At 42.1% G+C, this 22665-nt stretch overlaps 1 protein-coding gene across 1 annotated transcript in view; it reads right to left on the minus strand.

Moving 5' to 3' along the window:
* LOC144775458 (tumor necrosis factor ligand superfamily member 6-like) overlaps positions 1-20277 on the minus strand; it is a 48454-nt gene extending 28177 nt beyond the window's left edge. The window contains exon 1 of the mRNA XM_078659229.1: positions 19600-20277. Within this exon, the coding sequence (XP_078515355.1) occupies positions 19600-19944 (345 nt within the window). The 5' untranslated portion in view covers positions 19945-20277. The remainder of the gene's footprint in view (positions 1-19599) is intronic.
* Positions 20278-22665: the final 2388 nt, after the last annotated feature.

Below are 22665 nucleotides of genomic sequence, written 5' to 3' on the forward strand. Positions count from 1 at the left end.
GTAGAAACTCTGCGAGGATCTAAAGACAGTCTCCATCGGGTAAGCTCAATCTCATGGATGAGTACAGATTCCGCTCTCATGAGAAAGGCATCAAGTGTTCCAACAACCCCTGAGCCCCCTGATCCCTTATGGTTATTCTTACTCATAGTTAGCTTTTATCACAAAAACTGTTTACCAAAGAAAATGGAAGCAATAAACAAACATTTGATAAAAGTCAAAGTCACTAACCAAGTCCTTGGAAGCACCAATTAGCTGTTGAAAGGGGGGTGGCTCAGCCCAGCCTCCTCCTGGCTACGACGGGCATGGATGGGCCCGCCATTGGCCCGTGCTTTGCCCGGGCAGCAGCACCCGGGCACGCCCACGCTTGTCCCGCGCCGTGGGAGGCTCAATGTGCTTTTAAGCGCCTCCGGCCGCTAATGGATGATGGTGAACAGCTGCGGCCTACAGTAGCGCCGGGAATGCTGGGTAATGTAGTTTGAGACCGTCCGCGTCACCACCAGCGGAACGGTCTCCCCAGAAAATTCTGCAGGACTGCTTTCAGGTCTTCAAAGCACCGTGCCCAATGTAGGCGTTTTGCTGGACACAACGTGGCAAACCAAATATTGGAAGAACCCGCGCCGCGGGAGGCTCAACGTGCTTTTAAGCGCCTCCTGGCGCTTATGGATGATGGTGAACAGCTGCGGACCACAGGAGCGCCGGGAATGCTGGAAAATGTAGTTTGAGACCGTCCGCGTCACCACCAGCGGAACCGTCTTCCCAGAAAATGCTGCAGGACTGCTTTCAGGTCTTCAAAGCACCGTGCCCAATGTAGGCGTTTTGCTGGACACAACGTGGCAAACCAAAGATTGGAAGAACCCGTGCCGCGGGAGGCTCAACGTGCTTTTAAGCGCCTCCTGGCACTTATGGATGATGGTAAACAGCTGCGGCCCACAGGAGCACCGGGAATGCTGGGAAATGTAGTTTGAGACCGTCTGCATCACCACCAGCGGAACGGTCTCCCCAGAAAATGCTGCAGGACTGCTTTCAGGTCTTCACAGCACCGTGCCCAATGTAGGCATTATGCTGGACACAAAGTGGCAAACCAAAGATTGGAAGAACCCACGCCGCGGGAGGATCAACTAAAATAATTGTAACACTTTAGTCTTGGGCTATACTGGTCGTGACATGCCCTCTTCCTGCTTATTGGCCTCAGCTGCAGGGAGAGGGCCTTTAAAGAATGTTTAATTTTGGCAGTGGGCTTTAATGCTTTATTATTGGAGAACCACGCTGGAACCCAACTGGAGCTTTAGGTGGTTTGAAGTAGAAAATATTATACATTTGGCATTGTTTGTTAAAGAAGAGGGATAATTAAATACTAGTCCCTTTAAAAAAAATCATTTTTTTACCACTGTCAGACCCCCTTTTGGGGGACAAGGGCAAATACTGGCTATTGGGCCTAACTCAGTGGGGCTGAGGTAGTTTGCCTCTAATATCCGAGGACGCGCTCTACCATAGCTCTACAAACTGGGTCAAGAACAACCACTTTAGCACTTGATTCTCAGTGGTAGCAATGACAGTCAGAGGCTTTTCAGGGAAGTAGCATGGAGAGGTTAGCTCAGTATTCAACAAATACACATTAGTATAATAAATGATTGTCCAACACCGCTGCTTGATTTACTTTCAAGAAAAAAAGTACTTTAATGTTACCTAAAGTTAAATGATTATCAGAGGAAAATTTACTTGCTACAATATAGAGGCCTGATGTTAGTGTAAATCGGTGCTTCATCCTACTATTGACTCTAGTTCCCTCCTTATGATCCAGATGGTTGCCTCCTCACGTCTGGTTCTAGCATGATCAGGTTCAGGTGCAGATACCCTTGTAATCTTGTGTTAGTGTAAAGTGTTCTTTTTTCTCAGTTTACCCATTGTGGGTGGTCAAGCAGCTCCTCCTGTGTTCATTTGCTCACCTGCTTTTAAGCTAGGCGCAAGGCTGCAGTTCCTCTCTGCCCCCTTAGTCATCATGTCTAGGAAATGCAGGTGCAGTTGGAGATGGAGGCTCAGGGGAGTGCCGGATCTTCTCACGGCTATTCTGGTAAGTGCTCTATACAGCCCCACTCATATTTTTGAGGCCCAGATAGGTGAGACAAGCATGGTTGGGCTCAAGCAAATTTTGAGGCCTCACACAGGCCTCTGTGCTTGGAGGGTGAACCACAGCTTGAAGTCACACCGCAGCTCTAGTTCAAACTGCAACTGGATGCAGTGGTTTCAGGCCACAAGAAGTTTCCCAATTTAGATGCAGCAGCTCAGGACATACTGCAACTTCATGATTCCTACCAGGAATTGCACTTGCGGCAGGCCGGGACCCGCTTACTCAAGGGCACACAGATCATTCTCCACAATCCTCCGCTTTCGCCGACTCACCTCACAGGTGTAATGATGCACCTCGCTCCTCCTGCAGGGTTGGCACTCTACTGCCCTCTTTAAGTGGGAAGACTGTCTTCTGCGGGCTTCCGGCTAGATAAACAGTTCTTGCAGCTAAAGGTGGACTTAGCTGATGTCTCTTCACCACTGGGAAACTGTCTGTCAGGCAAACACTAGCTCTGGTTGCCCAGCAGACCTCTGAGTACTCTGTGGAGCACTCACTTCCTTGGTCATAGACAATTTAGAACAGGAGTAACAAGTGGGTTAGTGAGTCCGACTTCTATATATTCATTGCAGATGGGAGATGCAGATACACTGTCTGCACTTTTAGAACCGAATTGGGTTGGTTCTCCTTTTTAAGCATCCTTTTCAGGCTGTTCTCACGATACAACCTTTGCGTAAAGGGGTGCTCCTCACAGTCACCAGCCTAAAGTACCCACAATATAGGCACATAGCCGTGTGAGCTGGCTGTCATCAGCAGCATTGAACAGAGAGACAACAGACTGGCCTCACCTAAGGGGTTCCCTTCATCTTTACCAACAGAGAGTGCAGTCCCACCTTTCACCTCTACCATCTACCAAATGTCAGTGCTTCATGAAGACTAATGAGCAGCTCCTCTCAGCCAAAGGCCTTATCAAATTTCTCCAGGATGCTTGTCTCAACTTATCATCTTCAAAGTGTCCAAATCTCCTTCCTCCAGTCTCAGGTATGTCAGCAATATACTTCCACCGTCTGGGAGAACAACCTCACCACCATATTGTACACATGGCCTTGTATACATGGCCAGACTCAGCATATCCCAAATGGATCCTATATACCTCCACTACTCTGGTTTATTCATACACACTATTGATGCACTATACACAAAAACTCACAGCATACCCTTGAAATTTTTGCACCAGGTTCTGGGTTATTAAATATGTGCATAATTTTACATAAGTGGATTAAAAGACCTCTTCTCCAGTGACACAGATAAGGTAAATATGTATTTGTTGATTAATTAAAATCATTACAATCGATAAAAACCATACACGAGCAATAAAAAACGACAGTATAACTTCAAAGTCACTAAAAAAAGGAAAAAGACAACCAATTCCTGTTTTAAGTGGCTACAGCGTAAAATTTCATAAGGTTAACATTTACAAAATCATTATGTACACAAATAAACAACTTGACACAGTTAACTTAGCAACAATAGGAAGCATGGGCAATAAGCAATATTTGTGATAACAGTTCTTAACAGCTAAAATATATATTACATAAACCCGCAAATTAGATGATATCAATAAACTTTACAATCGAGGTAAATGGCAAATAGTAAAGTGCATTTGTGCTGACGTTATGATCATAATATATTCCAACTATAATTCAAGCATCTTAATTCTCTAGATATAATTATAACCACATTAATGGTGTGTGCACCTATTTTATAAAACCGCATCATCACAAGATAATTGTTTTTTTTCAGCTATTAAAATAAACTTAACAAAACGAAAAGTAATTTGTGGCGATACACCAGAAAGGCATGTGATGATGGCATTTCTACAAGATCTTACCCCCAATTCATTAAAAATGGATTTTAATAGGAATTTCTGCTCATCTAATAATTGGGGACACAAGGTTACAATATGAACTAGTGTTTCATCACATAATCCACACAGCCTACATACTTTAGAAGGCCATTTTTTTTCTCATTTTGGAAATCCATCCTTAGTTGGGTATCGCCAAACCGAATTAACATAAATTTATTCTTAAGAACCGGTTTTAAATAGGACAACAAATATGGTTGTGGTTCCAATTTTCTAAAAGAGTTAGCAACTGACCATGAATGGTTTGTTTTCCTAAGCTCATCTTTGTCAGTTATGGTTGACAGTAAATTAACTGATTGATTTATTGATCTTGTAAATGTGTGTTTACTTCTAACTTCATCTTCTAAGTTTGGGCATTCGAAATTAAGTAAGCACTCGTTTAAAAATGATCTTCAACTACTTGCATGCTCACTCCTCAGAATCTCGTGCCAACACTGACATGAAAGAGAACCTTTTTCTGAGCGTGATAATGATAGTAACGTTTTTAAATAAGTAGATTGCCGAGCCAAAGTTTGTCTTTTTATTCCAAATTCTAATCTTACGTTGGCACGGCCTAAATATCTGGGAATCCTATAAACGGATTTATAAACTTCTGTCTGAATGTCATCTAAGATTTTTGCATCTGTGCCACGGAAGATCATCAAACCGTATTCCAGGGATGGAATCAGTGCTCATAATTTGGGCATGATAACTTATCCCTTAACTTTCTAATTGCAATGATAGCGATGTTGCCTTTGCCTCAAGGTTGCTGAAATGCTGCCCAAATGACATATTATCATCAAATGTAATTCCTAGATATTTGTACAATTTTACTGATTCAATAAATAACCCATTAACGTTCCATACTTTTGAACCTACTTTTATTCCTCCTATAGTCATAATTTTTGTCTTTTAAGTATTTATTTTAAGACCATTCAGAGTAATATATTGATTAAAAGAATCAACTAGTCTTTTTAAACCTACGGCCATGTGACTCAGTAAAATTGTATCATCAGCATATTGCAAATATTTAATCTCTTTACCTTTTTATGATTGGCATTGACATCATTAAAATGAGATGGTAGAGCAGACATAAAAAGATTAAAAAGACAGGGAGCTAAAACACAGCCTTGTTTCAAACCTGTATTAGTTTCTAGCCAGTGTGTACTGCTTCTACCATCGCCGACTTTAATCTGGACCCATGTATCGGTGTATAAAAGTTTAATCATGTCTAGTAAACGATTTGGAATGCCCCAATTCAGAAGATTAGCCCATAAGAAGTTTTGTGGTACTTAGTCAAAGGCAGCTTTTAAATCAATAAAACAGATGTTCAGCTTTTGTTTCCTATATTTAGCCCTGTCGGCCAATAAAGTCATTAAAATTAAGTTCGTATTGGTCGATTCCCCTCTTCTAAAACCAGTTTGAAAAATTGGGATTACATCATTCCTTGATGCCCATGCTTCTAAGTCTTCAAGAAGACAACTCGCAAATATTTTTGCCTCTACATCCGTTAGGGCAATCAATCGATAATTGGCGGGATTATCATGTGGGCCACTTTTATATATTGGCTATATTGATGCTTCCTTGCCATGACTCAGGAACAGTTCCGGTTTTGAGAACATCATTAAATAAATATGATAAAACCTCAGACCAGTGATTAAAGGGCCGATTACGATGGAGGGCGGACAAAGTCCGCCTGCCATCGTTGGTGAAAAAGGGACCGCCCGCCATAGGTGCGGCGGTCCTGCAAAACTAATTAGGATGCGCCCGCCACACTGGCGGGTGCATCCTGTATGTTTACTTTGTGGCAGGTGGAAGCACCCGCCACAATGTAAAAACACATGTTTTACATTTGCTTGTACAACTTAGCAGGCACCGTGTGGTGGCTGCCACCTTGTACATGCAAATGTAGGGGGGTAGTACCCCCCATGTGCAGCACCCCCTACCCCTCTGGGGGCCCGCAACGGGCCCCTGAAGGCATTTTCCGCCTGTCTTTTTGCGGCGGGAACTCCGCAACAATAGGCAGACATCCAAATGCCCACGGCGGTGCCTGCACAGCACCGCCTCCATTGACCCCTTGTACCTGGTCCCTTGCGGGACCATGGCGGATGGTATTTCCGTCCGCCGAGGTACGTTTCCCCTTCCCACCGCGATCCTAATTTAGCGGTGGGAATTTTAAGGACGATGGCGGTAAATCCACGACCAGTTGTGGATTTACCGCCATCGTAATCGGCCCCTAAGATTTGCCTTAAACACAGAATTAGGAAATCCGTTTGGACCCGGCGCACCGTTAGATCTGATCTTACTTATTGCCTTTTTACCTCGATCTGTCGTCCAAAAGTAATTGTCTTGTAGAGTATATGAATCGTAGACATCAGAACTTGAACCGTCAACCTTTAATTTTCTTTGCTTGTTGTAGTGTTCTGAATAAGATTTTTTTTATATTCTTTACTTTCCAATGTGTTTATTTTTTTACCAGCACTGTTGAAATCAGAATGAACAACCGAGGGACAGCATAAAGATTGTAGATACAAGAAGCCCAACTTGATTCTTCAATATTGGCACTGTTCCCTCTGTAATTACCAAGATCAAGATTATTAATAATACCCCAAAATGATTTTAAGTCTCTTGTTTTACATGAATGATGTAATTTGATCCATATGCCTTCATAATATGCTTGTTTAGCTTTCCATATTTAATTTTTATATTGTTTCCTTTGCTTTATCAGTTCTTGCGATTCAAAAAAAGTAATTGAACCTTTACATTTTCTGCAGAATGCCCTAGTTGCTCTATTGAGATTTCTTTTCAAATGAAGCAGCTGGTTAGTAAACCATCCTGACTTTTTTGTTCTCATGGTCGCACCTTTCGATGTTGTTGGGGGAGGAAAATGATCCAAAAGGGCTGAACAGAGACGTGGCCAGGAATCAGCCATAGATTTTCCTTCTGCTATTTCTTCTTGAGCTTTATTGATTAAGGAAGATAAGACTTTCAATATTTCTTTTTCATTTCTCTGGTTCCATACCAGCCGTTTCAAATGAAAAGATGTTTCAATAGTTTCAATTATTTTCACTTCCAGTAAATGATCCAACGGAAGTGCCATAGAAATTATTTGCAGACTATGATCACTTTCTATTCTCGGTATTACACGATAGCTGCAAAGTGAGTTTATTAGCACATTCGAAATTATTGAATAATCAATAATAGTTGGGTTACCTATTTTTTTAAATGTAGGAGTTTGTCCATCAGCCAGTAGCAACTTAAGGGTACATTTTATGAATTGAGAATTAATCAACCTTGATAACAATCTCGTTGGTATATTGGGGTGTTACAAGTAAAAAAAGTGCATGTTAAAATCGCCAGAGATGATTATCATCGAATCCAGATGTTCATAATATAAGACTTTTACTATTTCCCACAAACTCGAGAATTGAGTAGCCTTATCCGAGTTTTTTGCACTTATATAGATATTTAAGAAAATAATAGAATGATTAAATACTAACTTAACACACTGTAGCCATGCCACTTGAAAATCAATTTCAAAATGTTTAACATCCAAACTTAAAGAAATATAAGTGGAGAGACCTCCACTTGCACGACCAAAGGCAGCCTTACGGCGAGCAGTATTTAGATATTCATAATAACCAATTAGTGGTTCACATTCCATATTCAAAGTTTCCTGCAACATTAGTATATCAAAATCCCTAAGGAAGATTATTGCATCAGCATCCTCAACAAGGGTTTTAAGACCATTTACATTCCAGGAACAAATATTAAGTGGTTTTAACACTTTGTTAATGGAATTTAGGCATCAATCATGCTTTATTGGGCTCCCTTTGACCAATATTTTTGGCAGCCAACTCCAATCGTCAGAAAAAGGAATTTCATTCTTTAACTCTTCGCAAGTTCGAATGCCCGGTTTACCACTCATGATTTTAATCCCAAATGACAGATCTAATTTTGATGATGGCCCTACAGCTCCTTTCAGAGCTATGACTCGTGATCCCACTTTTAATTTGCGTACACTGGTCTTTGCGGCTGGACTATAAGATGCTGTCAGGGGGATGAGTAGTGTCGGATATTGGCAATCACAGATTCTCCAGACTTTAATGCCCCATTTCTTAAATTGATTAATATTAGCTAAGATGTTAATAATAGTAACCTCATGATGCCAGGTCGTTATTTCATTGTTAGGGTGGATCTGGTCTTTCCTAAACTCAACTGAGTCTAAATCATCTGACATTATATCCTTCAAATCAGCAATTGCATTCAGTAATTTTAAAATATTGCGCCGATTCAATATGTCATGAGAACCTCTGGTAGTGTATTGTGAACGGAAAACTACTTTTCTTGACTCACTCAAGGTATCACGAGCCATTAGTTTATCATTATTTATATTACTAGTTGTATCACTCTACCTTGTGTCGGGTAATAATGCCTGAATAGACACTTTTCCCGACACAGGGTCATCAGTTGTGATTTGCTCAGGTGTAATTATCTCCTCAGTAATGTGATCATTATAAATGTCATGATTGAGATTATTTATGGTTTTCTGAATAATAGAATTTAGCTCAGCACACTGTTTGTCAGCTCCATTGAATGCCTGGTCTTGTCCATTAACCCCTGAGCTCGATGTTACGGTAATTTTGGACCATATACTGTCATTGAACACATCGGGGGCTGGGATTCCAGTGACTGAAGATCGGATATCATTCTTTTTGTATTAGGAACAGCGTCACTTGTGAGATTTGTTTTTGTTTTTGATTTAATTTATTATGAGTTTTCCTCAGTCTTTTTCTCGCCCTTTTCGATAGGCCTTCTTTAGTTGTAATAGAAGTTTGATTGGCATTATTTTGTATTAGGTTTGATGCATTGACTAATATTTCATCCATAGATTTACTGTCTTTAATCCCGTCTTGAGATGTGTCATCATTTGAAAGTCGATCTTTTTTCTCTGCGGCAGTAGTTTTTATTTGGATTATGTTTTGTTGCTGAGTTTTACACTTGAAGAGTTTGGGTATTATATTTGTGTTTGTTTCTTCTCTATTCACATTTTGCTGTTGGATCCCTAGCTCTTCTAATGAATTTAAGAACTTTGTTGCCAAGGATGAATCAACTAGTCTATCTTTCAATGTTGTTTTCTTTTGGACCATTCTGCTCGACATCAATTTGACTTCTTTAACCATAGAGCTAACGATAAGTGGTAAATCCGAAATTTTATCAATCAATTGCTCACAAGTGCAGGTTATTAATTGATTCTCCTTGTTGGATTGAACTTTAGTTATCACATTAGTCAATTGGAGAATTTTTGCATCTATTCCAACTACATGGATGGCCAATATATTTAATAAATCGACTTGAGTATTTAATTTATCTGAGTGGAAATTGAGAGCATTAGTAATATTGTCCATTGTATTTAGTAGACTCTCCCATATACCACAATCTAAGTTATTGAGTTTGTTTTCCTTTGCATTTGGTCTGCTACAACGATTTCCTCCGAATTTGTCGAGTAGTGATAAGTCTTCAGAGCTAAACAGATTATTTGAAGCTACTACTTGAGCAGATTTACTTTGCTCCATTGAAATAGACACCTTTTCAGATCCAACTTTCCCGGGAGCAAGTATTAACTTATTATCAGTATTAGTAGAACTATTTTCCAGCGTTATACTCAATTGGTCCAGGTTAAATAACCTTATGCTACTATTTAGGCCATTGGGGCTAGATATTTCTAATATCGGTGAATTGCCCCCCCCATGCGCATTCTACCTCAAATGTGTTGGAGTCTATCAAAAAAACCTTATCAACCTCATCAATTGGGTTTTGATCCATTCCAGGGGGGATTTTAGACGGGGCACCATTTGAGTCTTGACTGAAAACCTGCGGATTAAAGATCTCTTTTCGACCAGACGAAGTTGCATATAGGACTGTGTCAGCCATGGGTATCCTTGACGCCAGAAGAACGTTGTCCTGTACTTTGTCTTGTACATGAACCTGAACATGAACTTGGGCTTTTGCCTGTATCGTACAAGACGGTTTCAGTGACACAGATAAAGAGGCCTGGGCTATATCATATGCTTTTTTCTAGCACAGAACTGAGAATTTGTTGTGTGTGCCTGCAGGACAGAAAGTTTTTTTTTTTTTGTAACATGTTATCTCTCTGTTTTAGTGCTTTATGTTCAGATAGCACAGCTCAGAAACAGTGAGCAAGGTGTTCCTTTCTATGTTTCAGAGCTGTGGTGTCTGAAAAGATAGCACTAATTCAGAGGAATATCAGGTTAGGTTACCCACTGCAGGGGCATAAATCAGGCACTCAGCTGTGCATTGCACCATAAAAGCCCTTCATGATAAAGTCCCTGGTCACAACTAAGAATCACAATATACAGCAAGCGGCCATCACTGCTATATGTACTAAACTTATGACAGGGACAACAGTACACTGTCTGTACAAGGAGGGGATGCTTGGTACACCTTCTAGGTTACAGGATAAGTTCATGACCTCACTAATGTCAAGGACACGCCTGGATCTTCGCACATACTAGATCAGTGTGAGGTTAGTGCCAAAATCAAAAACAAAGATGCCAGCTATATTCAGTCAGGCACTCAGGGTAGGAGAACAAAACTGCGGGGGGGGGGCATCTGCGTCCCAACAACCACCAAAAGGAACTATGTTGAAATATGCCTCTGTCAGAGCATGGTTAGCAATGGAAAAATGTCAGAAATTGGGTACACAGGTTCTGAAGACACTGCCTATTCAGGTGTAAGTGTCAACTCCTCCCTCCCATCCTGCCCAGGATGACCCATCAGGATGTGGATGGCCATTCAGCCACACCTAATCTTCCTTTGTTTCTGGCTCTCTAGAGGGAATGCACAAAGTCCAGCTGTCACCCACTCCAGATGTGTATTGGAGACAGGCTGCGGGCAGACAGAGCTAAGAGCAGAGAAATGCCATCTTTCTAAAAGTGGTACAAGAAAGGGGTTAAGCCTTGTTTCGGTAGCCAAATAGACTTTGATTAAAGTTTTCGAAAAAAGGGGAATACGGCCACCACTTTTTAAGCGCTGCTATTTATTTAAGCAGACTATGGACCAATGCAATTTGTCTCCTTGGTCCTGGTTAAATTGCTTTACCCATTGGTTACAATAATATTTCTAAACATTAAACATTCATGCATGCCTGAAAACATATTGACACACTGTTTAAAACATTTGTCCTAAGTGCATTCAAAAAATATTTTTGAAATAATTCTGGTGCTCAAACGAATTGAGTATTGTGCTTCACCAAATTATACAATAAAACTTTCAGATATCAAAATTTCTCTGGTTACACATTACACCAGTCTGTTTTTTACTAAGCAATGTCTGGACACTGAGCACTCTCACTGCTCTCAATTTAGTTACATTTCACGAGATTTGATTGTCATAGGGAAAGCAAGATTTTTTGGACTGTGGGGGTAAATCAATGTTGTATATCCCTCTACAGTGCCTACACTGGTTTGTGTGATAATCCCTCATGGCATGGTAGAGAAGAAAGCGCTGACACGTTTCAAATCCCTATTTAACTTCTGGGATTATATTCAGGGTTTTTTCATATGAACTGTGTCCTGTCCCTTTGGCAGAGAGGAGAATTCCAACAGAGAGGACTGTTCTGGAACAACAGCAGTACCTGACATACTTCAGGTATTGGGTCTGAGGTCAATCCCAGAGATCATGTATATATTCCTTGATAAGCCACTAAGGGTAGACCTACAAAAATATACAATTTGCCATGGTTGGGATGTTCATTCTTTAAACCCTATTAGTAATACTAGTTACATTGTTTAGTTGCATCTGCCTAATGATTGCACATTTGCTTCATAATAGAGTATGATAGCTTCAATAAGGGGATTGTAAACTTTCTTCATGTCTTTCTTATGTTACTATGGGCATGCATGAGTAAATAAGTGTGTAACAAAAGGGGAGGATCTGTTGCCACGGTTTCCTTGAGGACTACAGGGTCATGTTTGAGGTTGTTGAGATCACCTGTTACTCTGTGAAGGTTAGAAGATCAGGTGAGGCACTGTGAGCTAGTCAGGATTGGGCTGACAGGTATTAAGGTTACGAAGATACTCAGTCCCTACATTCTGACGTACTGTCGTTCTTATGCACAGTTTTGCTTTTCCAACAGAATCCGTGCAACAGGATGAGCATTAGCCTTAGTGACTGAATTGAGCCCCCTGTAATGTACACAGAACCTGAGTTCTGGTGTAGTGCCCACTGGGGCAGCCTTTGGTACCAGCCCAACTGGGCTGGACCAGGGGCTGCTGAAGGATGCAATCACCCCCAGGTCCAGCATCATAGAAATCTCATCTTTAAACCTGGTCCTCACTTTGTCAGCCTGTAAGTTTTATTCTTCACGTCGATGTTGTCTCCTGTGTCAACATCTGGATACACAGGTGGGTAGTCCCAGGAGTGAGGGAAAAAAGAAAGGAGTACTGTCCCAGCAACGTGTGACAGTCCCTCTGCTGTTCTGAAGTCAGAGGGGAGAGGTTCACACCTTCCACTGACCCATACTTCTCTTTAGAGGCTAAATGATCAGGTAGAGGTTCACTCTCCTCTTCCTCCCCTCCAACTGTCACCAGCAACATGGTGACTTCAGACCTCTCAAAGTTTGGTTTAAGACTGTTGGCTTGGAGCACCCTGGGTGGTGCCTGGGGTCTTGCGGTCCACCAGGCAGGTGACCCCCCTTCATCTCATAGGGCCCAGTCCACTGTTCTTGGATGGCCCTGAGCTTCACTGGTTTCATCACCCACACTTTCTGTCCAGCCTGTAATTTCACAAGGGTAGCAGTTTGGTCATACCACTGTTTCCTCACTTCCCAGCCGACCTCTGAGTTGTCAGAAACTTGCTTCCACAACTTGGCCATCTGGCTCTTAAAGGGTAGAATGTAGCTAACTACATCCTGGGGAGGTGTCTAGGATGCTTGCTCCCACCCTTCCTTTACCAGACTGTGAGGTCGGCATACAGGATGACCATATAGAAGCTAAAAGGCGATAAATCCAACCCCCCTTCTGTGGTACCTCGATGTAAGCAAAGAGAAGGCATGGCAAGAGAACGTCCCACTTATGCCTCAGGGCCTCAGGTAGCCACTTGATCATGCCTTTGAGGGTCTTATTGAATATTTAAACAAGCCTATTGATTTATGGATAGTAGGGGGGGATAACTTGTAAGTAACTCGACACTCCTTCCACGTTGACTGCATATAAGCACACATGAAGTTGGTGCGCCTGTCAGACCACACTTCCTTGGTGAAACTCAGTCTAGTAAAAATCCTCATCAGGCCCTTAGCCAATGTAGGTGCAAATGCAGTCCTCAGAGGTATTGCCTCTGGGTATCTTGTGGCATAATCCATGAGTACCAGGATAAACCTGTTGCCAGAGTCTGTCTGGGGATCCATAGGCCCTACAATGTTGATGCCCACTCTTTGAAAGTGGATGCCAACGACAGGCAAGGAATTAATGGGGACTTTCAGCCTCTGCCCTGTCTTCCTGCTGGCCTGGTAGTTTAAACAAGTCCTGCAAAATGTATCTGAGGAAATCTTCATCTCGGTCAAATAAAAGTGGTGGACAAGCCAGACAAAGGTCTTGTTCTGCCCCAGATGTCCTGCCAGGGGTATTTCATGAAAGCCATAGATGAAAGTTGAAAAAAAGAACAAAAGATGGACGGACTGGCGAACAAGTTAAACATTCATCCCCAGTCACAGATCTAGGTTTAATCCATCATCTTGTTCTTCACCATGCCACCCCAGTTTGGACCCAGCCATATGCAAATCAGTCTTGACCCTCCTCCCCATGGGAACAGTCCAGCCCGAACTGCCAAACCAGGTACTCTGCACAGGAATCAAGTACCCTGGGACTGGTTTTGGGGTATCACCCCCTCATCAGCCAGACTAGCTTGAATCCAGAGGCATAGTTAGCACGTGATCCACATCTGGGCATACCCTTCCAACTTAGGGAGACTATAACAACAAAAAAGGTGATGGACGGAAGGCTGAACATATCAAACATTCAACCCCAGTCACAGATCTGGGTTAAATCCATTGCTTTTTGCTCACTATGCCAAACCAGTTTGAACCCAGCCATATACAATTCAGTCTTGACCCTGCTCCCCATGGGAATATTCCAGCCCAAACTCCCAAACCAGGTTCTCCCTGGGGCAGACAAAAGCATCCTGGGACCGTTTTCCCTGTATCATAGCTCATCAACCAAGCAAGCTTAAATCCAGTGGCACAGTGAGCACTCCGGATGCTTGTTTCTGGTCCACGGAGGAGCTGGCCAGACAGTTTGACTGGACTATTCAAATGGGGAATAGGGTCAAGACTGATTTGCATATGGTCGGGTCCAAACTGGAATGGCATGATGAGCCAAAAAAACGGATGGATTTAGGCCCAGATACTGGGGGTGAATGTTTGACATTGTTTAGCATTCTGTCCATCAATTGTTAATTTCTAAAATAGTGATGATAAATTCAACTTTGCCATTAAGGAGGGAGGATTTATCATTACCATTCCAATGATTTGAAACATGACAGAGCTACTGTCAGAACGCACCAGCGCTGAGGTCCGTGTGGCACAGTGAACACTGACATTAGCTTTGTGAGAGTGCGAGGGTTAAAGAAAAAAACTACACTTCCCATCAGTTTTTGCAGTGTACGTGTCCACCGCACAACAATGACGATATCGCCATAAACTGGAACGTCGGATGGAAGCCGGTGCCAGTAATCCTGCCTGCCCCGGAGTTCCTTGTATGCCGAAGGTTGGTAAGGGTGCTTGCGCTAGTAGCGCAGACAGTTATCTCCAGTACTCAATGAGTTTTCTGGGAGTTAATTGCTTCAGACAATCTACACGCCACTGCATGTATTGACTGAGGGGCAGATTTATGATGACTGGCGCATCCCCAGGGATGCGCCAGTCATCCTGCGCCGCTGCTCCGCCACCCATGGTGCGCCGCATTTACAATGCGGCGCACCATGGCGCAAAAACGGCACAGATGCGTGACGCATCTGTGCCGTAAAGGTGGCGCAGTGCTGGAGCTGTGTCGAAAAGCGCGACGCAGCTCCAGCAAGGCTCGGGGGTGCCCCATCTCCACAATGCTGCCTCAAGACCTACGCCTGCTTCAAGCAGGCGCAGGCTTTTGACGCAGCATTGTCCTGAAAGTGACTGAGTGAAATCTTATAGATTTCACTCAGCCACTTTTGCGAGGCGCACCTGCCCCGGAACGCCCACCCTGCGCCGGAACGCCTCCTGATGGCGCAGGGCTTTACAACGTGACGCATCTCCTAGATGCATCACGTTGTAAATAGGGCGCATTGTTTGCGCCGCCGTTGCGTCAAATAAAGTGACGCACCGGCGGCGCAAGGCCTTCATAAATCTGCCCCTTAATACTTAACGTTCCTCTCCAAGAGCGTATTGGGGAAAAAACATATTTTGTTTTTGCACATCTATTCTTTCTCCTCCCCTTTTCACTCGTGCTGGAGAGCTACAGTTGCCGTTAGCTCATGCAGAGTAAAGGGGTTAGGAAAATCATTTCAGGGAAATACTTGTGCAACTTTTATTGATTTGATCATGGTCCGCTATTCATTCTTCACTATTCTTTGATTAATGTGAACGGGTGATATTCAGCATAAGACTGGTTAGGGGATTAGGGTCCATGTTCCTTGATCCCTTCATGTATGAATTAATACAGCTGCGTTGTTTTATGCTGGAAGAGTAACTGACTGAACGGGACACAGTCATTTTACGGTTGCTTTCACTGTTCTATATTTTGTTTTCCTCAGCAGGCGTTAGGATTAGAGAGAAGCAAGAGGCCAAATCTCTCAACCCCTGTTATGCCATCATACTGCTGTAGAGGGTAGGTGCTATCCAAAGAGGTATACCTGTTTAATTACTTGTAGTATCATTCATGGCCTTTATGTGCTTCTTGTTTTGTGTCTGAGTGGATGAATACACATGCAGTGAATGATCCTCTCCTTACAGACAGCTCTTGTAGCATAAGGCAGCACATCTTTTTATTCTTTACAGGTATAACGGGGGATAAACATGTTGTGATATGGAATAGTATATCGGAGACCTATGTGTCTGGTTGAAAGGAATGTTGATTGCTTTTCTTTGTGATTTCATATCTTCCTCCCCTCTGTTCCTTTCCCTACCTTCCCCCGCTTGATCACCTTTAATGTCTGTTTATTTGTTATCGGACATTGGGGATATCAGGAGGTGAACCATATCAGCTTCAATACGATGCTGAGGATACAGATTCTGACAGATACTCCTTCTCAATCAGGAATTACAGCTTATAAGTGTAATAAGGATTTCCCAATATTAATCTATGGTGAGCGGGGTAGGCCTCACTGTAGTTAGAAAATAATTTAGGTGTTCTTCACTACCAGGATATCCTACCTTTTAATTACACATCATCCTGCCATATAGGCTTCCTAGGGCCTACCTTAGGGGTGACTTATATGTAATAAAAGGGGAGTTTATGGCTTAGCAATGTTTTTTAAATGTCAAGTTGACATGTCAGTAAAACTGCACACACAGGCTCTGCAGTGGCAAGACTGAGACATAGTTAAAGTGCTACTTGTGTGGGTGGCACAATTAGTGCTGTAGACCCACTATAGCATTTAATTTACAGGCCATGGGCACACATAGGGACTCATAGGTAAATTAAATAAGCCCATTTTAGATAGTCAATCAAACCATGTTTATGGGGAGAAGCACATGCATCTTTAGCACTAGTTGTCAGTGGTAAAAAGCTCAGAGTCCTAAGTCCAACAAAAATAAATCAGCAAAAAGGTGAGGCAAACAGGCAGGAAGACCACCCTAAGGCTGTGGTCTAACACATGTGGGTTAAATGGTTAGCATTCAATTAATTCTGAGAAAATGTAGGAAACAAACAAGATATGGTACAAAGCACATTACTTATGGCATCCATGTAATTAATAAAAATATATATTTTGTACAGAAAAATGGCATCACATAGTGTTGTAGAAACGCAGTATGACTTGAGAGGAGGAGATTGAGTCACAAAATAAACACAAATCTCAATATAAAACCACTGCTGATGAACCTTTTTTCTAAGATGATGCTGTGTAAATCCCAAGCTCACTACATAATGTCAAAAAATTACCACCAGGCCCTTCTCCTGGCCATGACATGATGTTGTGAATCATTCAGCATTCGTTCCCATAAAATACAATCTTCACCTTTTACAATAATCCAATAATCTTTTTTGTTACAGGTAACAAATAAGGCTAAGTATAATGATTCATTATCATCATCATCAAGAAAATGTTATTTCGGTTGTTTTGACCATAAAAGTACATGTGCAATACAATAAAATTCATTAAAGGAGAGAATAAATCAAAATGAAATCTGTCCATCGCAACACGGGCCAGAATTACTCACAAAAGTGTGTGTGCATCACATTACTATTCCATAAAAACAATCTATAATGACACATGTCCAAACCCAATGACCTGGGATTGGCTTGTCAATACAAGGCTCATTAAAATACATGTGCAATACATGTGCAATACAATAGCAGTAACAAGAAGGTAAAAACACAAAGTAATCTACACAGGCACAAGCTCAAGGCCTCCTGGCCCTCCATTGTGGTTGCTTATGAAAAGTGCATGTGCCTTACAACATTATTTCATGTAAACAAACTGCAAAGCATGCGTCCTTATCCAGAAACCAAGGTTCACATTACTAACATCGGGCCATCACATCCTGGTCAGATTAAAAAGTTTGCACAAATGTAAAATTTTCATTAAACCAAGTATACATCATGTTATAATGAGTGAATACTTGGTAAAAATCATAAAAATTATAAACAGGTTAAAGATATTCTATATCCAATTAAAAATATTATATGGTAATCAACCAAAACCTATGGGCTAAGCTTCATGAGAGCTCCCTGTACGCACCACTTAAAGAATAAAAAGCGTGATACTGACATTACAATGGGCAGGTGGGTGTCATATTTCAGTATCCTAAAAGCCTCTATACAATGCTTGGTTCCCAGGTTTCTGCATAACTTAATCAGACATCAGTGTCTCACCTTCTCTTAGCCTGGACAGAAAAAAATTATGTGATATTCCGTCTCCGCTGCGTTGCTACAAACCGGACAGCAGAAATGGGTGAACCTGCCCATTTATTAGTAAAAGCACGCAGCGGGAGCACCCCATATCTAAACTGCAGGTATAACTTCCTAGCAAGGGGCGGTTGGATATCATCCAGTATGGGCTCTAGTCTGTACTGATCTTTAATTTCTAAAAAGACTTTGGTAAGCATGCCGATTGTAGAGCTACCCTTAAGACTGACGAGCTTGTTCTCCCTATAGCTCCCTATCAAGGCCTTTCTAGATATTGTAGGGTAGGTTACTTCTGTGCTAAACCCCATATTAGCCCTTCCCATGGCCACAAATGTGTCCCTAATAAAAGCCAACCATTGTAGTTTTCCCGCATCCTGTAGACTCAACACCTCTCTCAGCTCTGCCCTGTATTCAGCCAGTTGTGGGGTAACCCACAGGCGCCGCCAGAATAAGAGGGGTCTGAGGGCGACTTCGTCTGCAATTGGTCTAACCCCAAGGTCCAAACGAAGCGGTGTAAGGGGGAACTGGGGGAAGGCCAAATAGCTGCCTGGCAAAGATGTTCTCAATAATGATTCAGCATCTCTACAGTATGCCATTTTTTTTATTACCATCTGTGTACATTTTATAGAGGCTTACCCCTTGAAACCTATTTTAAGAACTGCCCCACATCTTGAGCGAGAGAGATAAAATAACGTAGCATAAATGTTATCATATATTCTAGCACTAACCTGAATTCCAAGAACATATAATTATAGATGGCTGACTATGAATAACTGAGCAGCATAGGGGTAGCAGAGCCTTAATGGAGCCATACACAACCTGGAATATTGCCATCAGCCCCCCACCACTTTCTGAATTAGCCTACACTCCCTAATATAAAAAATAGTGCAGAGTGTTCTTCCATCACCCCCACTGCCCATTTCATTTCCACACCCTCCTGCAACCATATATAAAAAAAACAAAATTACCTGGTGACTTGCCACCCACCGACCAACCTAGGCATTACCCTCTCCTCTCCTGGCTGAATCTAATAAATAAATTACCTGGTATGCTAATACCCACATGTGCAACTCTCAACACTACTCACCCTCCTCCCGATCAAACATAAATACATCATAAGTGGTATTGTGACATCCTCATGCTCCACCCTTCCGTCTTAGATAAACATAATATCTGCTGTTCTGCCACCCTCTCATACCACCCTTGGTGCATTCCCTCAGTATTGTAATGCACAATGATGAGGTCCCCCTTGCAGAATGTGACAATGGGCCGCTGAGTCTCCCAGGCTGGTGGAAGCCATACCTAAAAGGCTGTAGAAAAGTACTTGGTGACTTTATTGCTGAACATTTCTCCCTGTTTATCTGCCAAATATGGAGGTAATACAGAGTAGCAATATTACCACCACAGTCAGGTTTTAAATAATAATTTAGCAAAGCCCTCTAAATGAGTTTAATTGTGATTTCAAAGTTCTAACTATAGGGTTATACACAATGAACTGCACTCAACCGTACCTGTTTGAGGGTGACTAGGTTTTGCTGCAGTTGGAGAATCTTATACAGCCCAAGTCCAGCTCCCATGAGTGCCAACAGGATGAGGAGAAAAATAAGAGTATGGCAGATGTAGGAGCAAGCCATCTTCTTCGACCGAGTCGGGATGGGGAATGGAGGGGCGGTTGGCATTTGAGAGCGGGCGGCAAAGGTATCGGAATAATTCCTCTCCTCCCAGGGTACCAGTCCATAAGCCATTGGAAGAGTACGAGGATTGAGGGGTAAAGCCATGCTGGGAAGTGGATTCCTTTGCTGACTTGGATCTATGCGTTGTGTCACGTCAGTCATCAATTCTCTTGGCTTTGCCATTTTTCACCGATGAATCTTCTCTGGATCTTCTCAATTTGCCACTGTAGAGCAAACAATATTCGTTTTGGCTGTGCTGTACCTGGCTGCCAAGGCAAATGGGGCTCGAAAACAAACCTTTGTGCTTATCACCTCCCACCAAGACACGAAACACCCACACTTCTTCCTACTTCACTCTGTAAAAGTCCACCTCAGAAAGAGAAAGATTTCCGCCAGCCACCTCAAACGTTTACTATGTACTGGCAGCCTTACAGGTTACACCTGCGCCAGTTCATAGGCTGGCTGAAGGTCTCTTACCTTGAGTGTACGGTGAAAATGCTCATCATTTTTGTAAAGAATTCAGGTCATGAGGAAGGTGTTTTGTTGATACCTTCAGCAACAGTGGACAGAAAAAATATAGAACAAGTTGAAAGGGCGGAAGTCTTTGTGGGGAAGTGAGTCATGTCGGGGGGCAAGAGAAAATTAAAATAAAGACCTGCATCTTTTAGACATCGTATGACCACTTCCTGCTTTTTTGAGAAATCAGAAGACCACTTCCTGCAGAGCTAAGTGACCTTGCTGCACACACGCAAGTGTGTGCTGCTAATAAGTGCACATCAAGAACTTTGCAACCTTTACAGTTGCATAATAATCGGCTGGGGATTTACATTCACCACAGTACAATTGAATGCATAGCAGCTTGTAGTCACGTTCGTATCACAGACTCTCAGGTCGTGCCAATTGTTGCAGATGTTCGAAGGGATGTCTGAGCCCTTTGGGGAAAGAGGTGTCTGCCACTCTTTTGTCCAGTATCATTGGGGAATCACATCTTCGCCCTGTCACTGTCCAATTAGACGGTTGATGCATTTGATGGTGTACTATCAGAATACTTAGTTTTAAATATTGTTGTGCAAAAATATCATATCCAGAACAATGACTACCACAGTATAATGGAGATAGGAAAGTAAAAGATGTGTGTGTGAGAGAGTGTGTGTGTGTGTGCGCGTGTGTGTTTGTGTGTGAGTAGCTGTATGAGTGAATACGTGGTTGTTTGAATAGCTGTATGGGTGAGTGAGTGGCTGTGTGAGTGACTGTACTGGTCTGTGAGTAGGTTTGTGAGAGGCTGTGTTGGTGGCTGTGTGGGTGGATGTATGCATGACTGAGTGGCTGTATGGGTGACTGGCTGTGTGAGTGGCTGTATGGGTGAGTAACTGGGTATGTACGTGGCTGTATAAATGAGTGAGTGACTGTTTGAGTGGGTCTTTGGTTAACTGAGTGGGTGTGTGAGTGGATGTATTGGAGAGTGGGTGTCTGTATGAGTGGCTCTCTGGGTGAGTTAGTGGATGTGTCAGTGCTTGTATGGATGTCTGAATGGGTAGACACCTATATACCCATTCAGACATCCATGGGTGTGTGAGTAGTTATATGGATGAGTGAGTGAGTGGCTTTGTTGAGAGGCTATATTGGTGAGTCAATTGGTGTGTGAATGACTGTAAGGGATGAGGGAGTGACTGTATGAGTAGGTGTATTGGTGAGTGAGTGGTTGTATGAGTGCCTGAATGGGTGTGTGAGTGGATGTGTGAGTAGGTATATGAGTGGTTGTGTAGTTGTACACTAGATGCGTGAGTGGTTCTGTGGATAATGTCATGAGTGATGACATTAGTGATATCACTGACCATGTCATGCGTGATATAATATGTAAGGTCAAAGCAGTGCATTGCAGGGGCATAAGTTATAGATACCTCATGAAACTATGGCTACTGAATATCTATGGTTTTGTTTGTGTAGAAACAGCCTAACTATAACATCCCTGTAACCTTTGGTTTGTTCAGTTGTTCAGTGGATATATATATATATATATATATATATATATATATATATATATATATATATTCATTGAAAAAACCATAGGTTTCACACACGTTATAGTTAGTAATCAGAATTTAAAAAACCATGCAAATTCATTGAAAAACCCCTAGTTTTCACACGTTATAGTTAGCTGAACATTTCTCTCATACAAAACCTTTGAAATTCCTCCGTTATAGTTAGCTCAGCTAACTATAACTTGCGCGCCCGCAATGCACTGCTGATGACGTCACATATAACACCACTCATGACATGGTCAGTGACATCACTCATGACATCACTCATGACATCTCAAAAGACATCACTGATGACATCATCCACTGAGTGTGTGTCTTTCTGAAAATAAATATTTGTATATATGTATATCTAAAGGTTGATTGAAGAATAAATAGGTAAATAAGGGTCTAAATGGATGTTTTTTTTGTAAATTTCATTGTATAACTGACTTAAGTGTATCTTAGTGAATACATGTATTAGCGAGTAATGTTTAAACATGTAAATATCTGTATCAGTGTCTCACTTTGTGTATAAGTGGCTGCATGGGTTGGTGAGTAGCTACACGAGTGTCTATATGGGTTATTAGTTGGTTTTTTGAGTATCAGAATAAGTGTCTGTATAGTTTGGTGGCGGGTATTACTTAGGGCACAGATGCATGAATGACTTACTCACTGTATGTGTTTTGAAGACAGCATGTGTGTAGAACTGCACGGGTGGATGAATGTGTGTATGGGTGTGCTAGTGAGTGAATGACTGCCTCAATAGTGTCTTTATGAGTAAGTACATATGTTTTAAACAAGTATGTGTGAGTATCGATGTATATAAGTAAGGATATATGACAGTGACAGATTCAAAACGTTCCTGTATAAATAGGTATGTGTT

The sequence above is a fragment of the Lissotriton helveticus genome, chromosome 1_1 (genome assembly GCF_964261635.1).
Source record: "Lissotriton helveticus chromosome 1_1, aLisHel1.1, whole genome shotgun sequence".
Lineage (NCBI taxonomy): Eukaryota > Metazoa > Chordata > Amphibia > Caudata > Salamandridae > Lissotriton > Lissotriton helveticus.